The sequence below is a fragment of the Acyrthosiphon pisum genome, chromosome A3, assembly GCF_005508785.2.
Source record: "Acyrthosiphon pisum isolate AL4f chromosome A3, pea_aphid_22Mar2018_4r6ur, whole genome shotgun sequence".
Classification (NCBI taxonomy): Eukaryota; Metazoa; Arthropoda; class Insecta; order Hemiptera; family Aphididae; genus Acyrthosiphon; species Acyrthosiphon pisum.
This window is the reverse complement of record NC_042496.1, coordinates 5,082,699-5,092,045: the sequence shown is the minus strand read 5'-3', so window position 1 is coordinate 5,092,045 and position 9,347 is coordinate 5,082,699. Positions and strand designations below refer to the sequence as shown.

At 28.3% G+C, this 9,347-nt stretch overlaps 1 protein-coding gene across 4 annotated transcripts; it reads left to right on the top strand.

Moving 5' to 3' along the window:
* The first annotated feature begins 1,819 nt into the window (after positions 1–1,819).
* On the top strand, positions 1,820–6,741 carry LOC100569745. 4 transcript variants are annotated; one of them, XM_008182622.3, is made up of 8 exons: positions 1,820–1,970; positions 2,123–2,319; positions 2,386–2,520; positions 2,597–2,876; positions 2,944–3,181; positions 3,271–3,467; positions 3,663–3,772; positions 6,484–6,741. In XM_008182622.3, the coding sequence occupies exons 1-6, from the start codon at positions 1,906–1,908 to the stop codon at positions 3,316–3,318; spliced, it is 963 nt and encodes a 320-aa protein (XP_008180844.1). In that variant the 5' UTR covers positions 1,820–1,905; the 3' UTR covers positions 3,319–3,467; positions 3,663–3,772; positions 6,484–6,741. The 4 variants fall into 4 exon arrangements, with proteins under 4 accessions (XP_008180844.1, XP_029347120.1, XP_029347121.1 ...); XM_029491260.1 differs by having other exon boundaries at positions 3,271–3,571; XM_029491261.1 differs by having other exon boundaries at positions 1,857–1,970; positions 2,094–2,319; positions 3,271–3,571.
* Positions 6,742–9,347: the final 2,606 nt, after the last annotated feature.

Genomic DNA, 9,347 nt, shown 5'->3' with positions numbered 1-9,347 from the left:
ATTGTAATTTGTCAAACCAATACATTCATCGCACCGCTCAGAATTTAAAATATTAAATTTACCTGAGTCCAAACAAAATGCATGTGTGAGCTACCCAGAAGCGACCTATATGCATTGAAAAATTAGGCTACAACCTACAAAATCTTCTTTTAATTGATATCATTTTGACTGAAAACGGTCCAGTGGTTTTTGAGAATTTAAAGGACGAAGAAGAACCACGAACCAATTAACAAACATTCATTTTTGGTTTCCAAACATATGTAAATATGTAAGAACATTATACCCGTATCTCCGTTGTCAGTGGCGCCCAAGTCCATGGTGACGTCGGGCCGTGGCCAGACCTCTTTTTTAAAAAATGTGGCCGGCTGGTCATATTTTATTTACTTCACAGCTTTAATATGAGCATGAGTATATTTAAACCGTGATTATGAATAAATGTATATTAGGGTACCTCTATATTAAATAATTAAGATATTGAGGCCGGGAAGTTTTAAAATTGCCCGACCACATTTTACAAACTTCGGCGCCACTGCCCGTTGTGTATGAGTACGACCTTCCGTTAGTGTATTCTTTCTATATAAATCGTATATACCTACTGGCTACTGCTAATAAAGCCTCAAAAAAACAACATAATTTTAAAATCAGCTCATTAATATTAATTGCTTCGCTCAGAATCTCAAACAAATGTATATTGTAATATTTTTCACTAGATATTTTTCACGGCTAACCTAACCTAACATTTTTTTTTTTATTTCTAGAATAATAAAATTTAGTTTTTCAAAAATTATTGTTTTAAATATTATATGAACCTACATATATGTTATTAGTTTTTTAGTACATAGAAAAATAATGGGAAAATTGGAATGTTTAAAAATCAATTTTATTTTATGTTGTTATTCAACATTTTTTGTTATGGATATTTTAAATTGGACATTTTTTCAAAATTGTATCAAGGTGAAAAATAACAATATTTCCTTTAACAACTTCAGTTGAAAACCATTTGCACCAACAATATTCACTTTTCCATTAAACAAGTTTGAAGTTTCTGAAGTTGAAAATCGAAACACCATTCGACTACTTATCGTGTACACTGACACAAACAATAAAACACAAAAAATTAAAATTTGCATTGTAAAATCAATAATACATTAATTAGAGTAGGTACTAAATTAAATGTACATTAAATACATTTATAAACTTTAAAACAAAATAACAATGCTTTGCAGTTTGAAGTAAGGTTGCCAAGAGAAAGCCCAACCCATAAAAACCCCGGGCTGCTGCTTTCTGGGTTAAGCCCACCTAATATTTCGAAAAACCAATACTGCTATTCTGGGTGAAATTCAGTCAACATTTTTTTTAACTTATTTAATTTTTCAGAAAATGTTGTCTTTTATTATTTAGTTTTTCAATTAAACTTTGATTAGATAAAAATGAAATATTATTTTTATTTACAATAAAAATGAAAAAATGAAAAAAACCACACACAAATGGTCGATATTTTAACGATTTTCTTATTTTTAGTCATTTTTAGACTTTAGTAATTTTAGTATTTGACTATTTGAATTTTTGGGTTACTGTTTGAATATTTTTATTTAATCTTTCCTATTGTAGCATAGAACAATGATTGTAGCATTTATTTATTCTGTGATTGTAGCGACTTTTGTCTTTTTCCCACGGCTATAGATAGTCTTTAATCGTGCTTTTTCCCGTAATTTATTATCAGGGCATCATGCATTGATGCATTCGGATTTCAGGCTTGTAAATACTCAATATTGTTATCAATTATTTTTATTTTTTTATTTTTTTTTCCAAGCATATTTTCAATATTTTTTCAGTTTATAATTTTGGCGTATTTAGTATTTACTATTTAATTTGTAATTATAATTTCGTTCGAGTTACATAAAAATGGTCACTACTTGTTCAGTTAAAGGCTGTAAATCCAAAGCGGGTCAAGGTATAAAGTTTCACAGGTATATTATTTTATTATTTTTTTGGCAAATGTTTTTCTCTCGCATTTTGATTAGAAGTTAAAACTTAAAACTTATGTTTCGCTATGTAGAGGTAGAGGCTTGTCACATGTATTTATTTATTAGTTAACAGTTATGATTTTCTTCAATATTAGACTTCCTAAAGGCGAAATTCGAGAAGCATGGATTACATTCCTTAAAAAATACAATCCTCGGTTCATGCCAACAACTCGTAGCACCAGTGTTTGTGGGCTTCATTTTTTAACTGATTTGGATTATGAAATTACACCTTCCAGTATTTATCAAACTAAACGTTTGAAAAAAAATGCTATACCTAGTATTATGCACCAAAGTAAGTTATTTGTAAGTGTACTTGATATCCAGGAATTAAAATAAAATATTTACAAATTATGTTTAGATATAGATAGATCATTATTAAATAAGTCAAATCAGGAATTGAACTGTGTTCCTGATCTTGATACAGAAGAAGAAGTTGTTACTTTATCGTTGTCAGATTTAAATGGCCTACGGGATGTACCACCCGCTATACCTAGTATGCTATTCAATATTATTTTGTATTTAAAATTGATTACCTACTATAATTATATTATTTATAAATATATTTTCAGTCGATTTTTGTACAGAAAATTTTGTATGCCAAAAACCTGCTATTCAAAATGCAAATACAGTTTCACTTGCATCCATTATACAAAAAAAAAATAAAATTCAAAATGCAACTACAGTTTCACCAGCACCCGTTATACAAAATATAAATAAAATTCCAACTATGCTTTTTACTGTTCAAAATGCAAGTACTGTTTCACCTTCGACTGCTATACAATATAGAAATGAAATTCCAAGTGTGCTTGTACAAAGCACAGTTAAAGACAAATTTTTGAGGCCAGATAAGTGAGTTGTATACAATCATATATATTTTTGTCTATATGATGATAAATAAAATATTTAATTGTTTCAGTAAAAGAAAGTGTTTTATGGGCGATTTCAAACAACTGAGTGATATAGATAGCCCGAACAACAGGTTAAAATATTGGATTGCTTCTCAGTCAACTGTGACTAAACAGAAAAAAAAAATTAAGTTTTTACTTAAGCAAACAGTGGACTTGAAAAAAAAAATAAAGAGTTTAGATAATTTAGTAGATCAACTAAAAAATGAAAAAAAAAAGGAATTGAACAATTGCATTACAGTTCTTAAGGTATATAAAATATCAAAATATAATATTTATGTTCTTCATCACTTCCTATCTAATTTTATTTATGCTAATAAATTGTTCAAAATATTTAGCAACAAAGTCAACATGAATATTATATGTCTATGTGTAAACCGATTTGAAGGATCAGTTTATTTAAAGCACAAGGCGTAAGGAAATTCAAATCTGTTATATGGCAATATTATACAAAAATTGCCCTTAACATATAAAAAATCATCAACAATATGATGTAGTACAACAGCGAGCAGGCAGTGGGCAAGTACAAAAAAATGTATTACATTATGATAATCAACAAAACAACTTAACTATTATAATATTTCTTAAAAATCAATAAAAATGTCACAGAGACATTACATACTCTGACTATAATATCATGTTTGTAATATACTTTTATACTTATACATAGTAAAGTTAACTATATAAATTAAAATTATACTACAACTAATTCCTTTTCCTTTTTTTAAAGATTCTATCGATCAACCTTTGTGAAGGTTTCAGTTGATGGGAGGGACTAGTGTGGTTGTTCAGTGTTTCTATTTCCTATTTTTCTTCATAGAAGTTAACAGGAATATTTTGGTAAGGCTTAGAATACCGTACAACCAAATTGACATTTATATATTATAATACTAAAGTTGTTTTAATTATTAAATATATATTTTATATAAACTCATGTTAATAAATATAGAATGTAAGCAAATGTATTTGAAGTGGTATAATGTTTTGTTTAAATGTGTGGATTGGCGAGGTCCATTACTCAATAGCCAAGTTTATAGATTATAAAGTATGCTACCGTAAAATAGGTTTACTTGGGACACTTTTGAACTTCACATGAATGTTGATCGATAAGTTTTCAGAATATAATATTATTGGTAAGGACCAAAAATTCTGGTCTTGGCTTAATTTATAAGACCCATATGTTGTTTTTTTTTTTTAAATATGCTTATCCCATATTTTCCTTGTTTTTTTCAAACTTGGGACAACTATTGTTTTATATGAAAAAATCATGTTGAACTACAGATATTTTAACTTGGGACGGATGTACTGTTTTAAAAAAATATGCTTGTCTCAAGTTACCCTCGATTTTTGCAAACTTGGGACAACTATTGTTTTATATGAAACTATAAAATGTGTGAATATTTAAATCATATAAATATATATCAATAATATCAAAATATTTATGTGATAAATACATTTCTAGTGCTCAAATCATTTATAATACTATATCATTAATTGTATTCAAGTTGCCCAAATCTCACGACTATCTTGTTGAATGCGCTCTACCGTGTTTTGCCACTCTACAATTATATTTAGATTTTAGACTTACTAGAATAAATTATTATAATCTTGTAACAAGTGGGACGATGTAAAAGTGTTTTTAATGAAGCAAACATTTGAATGAATAAGTAATATTGATTATAAATACTAGTATTTATAATCAATGGTAATATAATATATAATAGAAATTATTATGTATAATCAATGTGTTCGTCGTCGTCTCGTTATTTGTTTGAAATAATAATAAAAAAATAATAAATATTCAAATACTTGTGCCATGTCCCTCAGAAATGTGTTAAATGTGTCACTTTTATTCATACCTCTCCACCATGTTTCAATAAGATACCTGTAATAGTTATTGTATTATTATATTATAATATTTAATATTATACCTTGGAAGCAAATCTGGTGTTGTACCACACATTTTTTTCACAATTTTTAGCCTCAGAGGCCGCCATAAACTTTCAATCCTTTGGGTATGTGCCATTGATATTGGATCTACGAAATTTTTGCTATGATTTACAACGTAGTGATATGATCTGTGGTCCGAGAGTCCATTATACCCTGACCAGCCATCGGAATGTATTGTAGACCCAACAATAATCTCTCTTTGTATAATTTCATGCAATGTGTTTTTGTACAACAAAATACCTTCCTTCGTTGTTGTCACACAAGCCGAATACCCATGGCCCATCAAGCCGTCTTCCATAGTTTCTTGCTCCGTTTTCTAGAGGATTAACATTTTCCGAGTCAGAGTCATTGTCGGTGTTTAGATTTTCGACTGGTAAATCTGCAAGTCGAAGTCGACCTTTACTATTTTTTCTCGACCCTCTTAATAAGCATTCGTCAACTTGGATCACTATTCCGAGTCCTCCAAATTTAGTACGATTTTCAAACATTCTGACAGGTACATCACGACACACATTCATCCAGTCACACACTGTATGGTCTGATCTATCGGTTAAAGTGATAATTGTAGTCTGTTTTAAATTTTGACACCAATAATAGACCAGTTCAAGTTGTGCAGCGTTGCTCAATCCATTATTGTTACGGCCATTTTTGTCGATGTACGTGGTACGTCCAAAAACTATTGTTCTTTCTAAATACGTATATATAGGTATATATTAATATATCTGAAACATTAAATAACAGCGATGTTTCTTACCTTATACTTTGAGTAGTTTGACACCCTTTCCTTTTACACCTCAAAAATTTCCTTTCATTCCCACGATCTTTTTTTATATAATACATTCATTTCACTATCACATTTATTGCACAATATATTTTCTACATTTACTAAAAAATTTTTCGCAATTAAAAAATTAGTAACTGATTTTTCGTTTTGTATAATTTTATAAAATTCTTTTGCAATCATTTTGAATGTCACGTGAAAATATAAAATTGTGTGGGAAGTGTGGACTTTAGTATTGTCACCCGACAACTAAATATACGATCAAAAATTATATGATGCAGGAAAAGAGAGTCCTAATCATTATTACCACGATAATAAAGATATAAATTGCACAGTAGAGCGCATATAACAAGTGTTCCGTAATCGCAGGTAGACCGCAATCTGGGGTATAATGCGTAAGACAAGATAGCCAATGCAATGTCCCAAGTAAACCCATTTTACGGTACATGGATATTAAAAATATGTGGGAATGGGATTAACTACCTACTTTATACATACAGTTTTAATGTAAATCAATAATTTATCTTGATAGTGATATGTAAGAAAAAAAACTTAAATTAAAATTATAAATACAAATATATTCTTTACATACAACTCTATACCAATTCATAATTCTGTATAATAATATTATATAATGGTTAACCTTACTACAAAAATACTTTAAGACATTTTTATACATAGGTTTGCTCTCGTTAATCTATATATAAAAAAAAGTAATTAGTTCTGTCTTTAATTTTAAATGGTTCAAATTTTATCACATTGAAGTAGATATACAATGTACATTTTAAAAATTATAATATAACTATATATTTAATTACAGGTACCTAATTGACCAAATGGTTGGCAGCTGCATTTGATAAAATTTATGGAAAATACATGAAATGTAGATCAGCTAAACATCAAATTATATTCAAATACCAGAATAACTAATGCAGCATTGTAACAATAAAAGGGTTATTATACAAGACGAATATGAAAATTTATAAAACATGATAAAGATGATCTTTTTTTCTTGTCTTTAAAATGTATTGAAATAATTAAATTTCTGACATATCGAGTATAGACCATATTCTCTCAATGAGTATTTTTGTACACTAAAAACCAAAAGCTTTGGACTTCCAGCTAAAAAAAATGTATCCACTTAACATTTCAATTATCCTTATACTTATAATTATCTTAAACAAAACAAAAAAATGTATTTTTTTCAATAGTCAAGCACTTAAGCAGATATTGTGTATACTAAACTTGTAGAAATTATCAACAGTTAGCTGATTGCCGGTATGTTATAAAAACGAGTAAGTCAATAAAAATTAGAGTGAATTGACCTCTTAAAAAATCTAATGATACTAATTTTAACGAGAGTTATGAGTATTTTTTAAGATGTATAAAAAATGTACAATTTTAAAATACTCATCTTGCGTTAAAATTAAAATATACTAAAAAGCATATGAGGTTGCCTAGATAATAATCTTATCTTTAGATTTTATAAGAGGTCAATTCACTCTAATTTTTAAATTAATGGAGCTACACGTGTTCTGCTGAATTTGCTATGTTACGCACTTGTAAGATGGAGACAACACATGCGGGTATCACGTCCTCTTAAGATAGTTAATATCAAAAATTGTGGTACTGATCAGGATCATTAATTAAATTGTACATTTTATTTCATTTGAAAATCAAATTTATAACAATAAAATAAATTCACCATTGTCTTCCTTGTGTATTGACATATATTTTGTATTACCGATGTCTTATAACTTTTTGTAATTTAAAATAATTCATCATCTGGCTTTTTCCTTTAATAATATTTTTCAATGCTTCATTAACTTATATGATTAATGTTAGTAAATCATGTTTTTATTTTTTACTATGAACTAATTGTAATATATTTTAATTCACGCTTTTTACTAAATCTAAATCAATTAATTATTAAGTATTCTTTACTCTTTGGATAGTTGGTATCAACCATCGATCACAATTTAAGATGTAAATAATAAATATCTTCAAATTTAAGACCATGGATAAAAATATATGCTTAATATCCGTATATCTTAATTTGTGTCATAGACTTATAGAAATAGACAGAACATTTGTCTCGAGGACAATTATTTATTGAGACATAAAAGTTATACAACTAAAGAGGATGTCACACCGCACTGTTTGTTTTTTCTCTCGTGCTCATGTGCATCATAGACAAAACGCATTTATGCAGTATAATTTTTTTAAATGTTTTTGAGTAATCTAAGACACTGTTTCTCATACTATTCTGTCGTGGGGCCCCCTAAATTGAACGTAAAACTATTGAGACCCCTTATTCAAAATCATTAATTATTTTTTCTTAATTGTATATATTACAATTACATGTACTATTTCAAACAGATAAATTATTTATAATGATTAATGATATTGTCGGTTATTTATTAACTAATTAACCTACCCCACTTAATTTTTAAGTAGATAATAATTTTGTTTTTTTTTTAAAAAAATAAATATTTCACGACTCCTCAATAATATAGCCACTATCTTCTAAGACCGTGGACATGACTGCGCTGTTCGGGTGTTACCAAATGGCATAATTTTTATATTTAATATATTTCGTATAATTCGTGAACATGTCCAGCACGTCATTTAATTACTATAATATATTAGTCCTTAGATCACATTGTTCTGTGATCATATACAATGGATAGAGCTACTGTCTAAATATTTGAAGCCAACATAATTAAGAGGAATTGGTGAAAATTCTCATGCGTATCATGCGTGCTCACGGGAGGGGTTCATGGGGTTCAACCCCCCCCCCCCCCATTGACGTATTATTTTTATTTTTTATTATAAAACAAAATATAATGCTTCTTTATAATGTACTTGTCGAATTATATTATCATAAAATTTCCCAATTCGTATTTTATCGTTAAATGGTTCCAACTTCGAATATATACACTGCCCCGCAGTTGCCGATACTTTAAATAGGTACTCAAAATATAAATTTGTTTTTTAGGCTATCACTTATCAGTGTTTATTTTCTGGAACTTATTCAGAAAACTTTAATGAACTTGTTGAATTTTACCTCGATACTGATAAGCTAACAGTTAAAAGCTTAAAGCTGAACTACATATATGCGGTACTTATACCAAACTTAATGAGCATGTAAAATATCCAAAAAATTGTTTAGAAGCGTTGAGACCATAGACCCATTAGTTAATAGGTCTACGGTTGAGACAGTGTGATAAAGAAATATTTCCCAATATACATTTTATATCAAAAATACTATGCACTTTACCAGTCTCAACAACCACCCTCCAGAGAACTTTTTCTTGTCTCGAAAGATTGAAATCTTATCTACGAAACACAATGACTGAGGTATTTTCTGGATATTATTAAAATAAAAATGTATATCAATTTTTTTAACATTTTATTGGTTTTAGACTCGACCTAATGGCTTAGCTATGTAAGCTGTTCATAAAGAAATTCCACTAACAGCAGAAGAAGTTTTAAATGAATTGAGCAAAAAATCAAGAAAACTAGATTTTGTTCTTTAATTTTTGAATGTATATTGTATATTAGTATAATAGTTTCTATATTAGCAATATAATATTCAAATCTATAAATAATTGAATTTGTTGTTGATTAAAAATAAAAAAAAAACGGTCGTTAGGTAAAAGACTAGCCCCTTCAATTTTACTT

Excerpts from the sequence above, each read along its gene's own strand:
- LOC100569745 (XM_008182622.3), top strand. The coding sequence starts at position 1,906 with ATGGTCACTACTTGTTCAGTTAAAGGCTGTAAATCCAAAGCGGGTCAA. Across the intron at positions 2,521-2,596 it reads TGTACCACCCGCTATACCTA|TCGATTTTTGTACAGAAAAT; the intron begins GTATGCTATTCA and ends ATATATTTTCAG. Across the intron at positions 2,877-2,943 it reads AAATTTTTGAGGCCAGATAA|TAAAAGAAAGTGTTTTATGG; the intron begins GTGAGTTGTATA and ends TAATTGTTTCAG.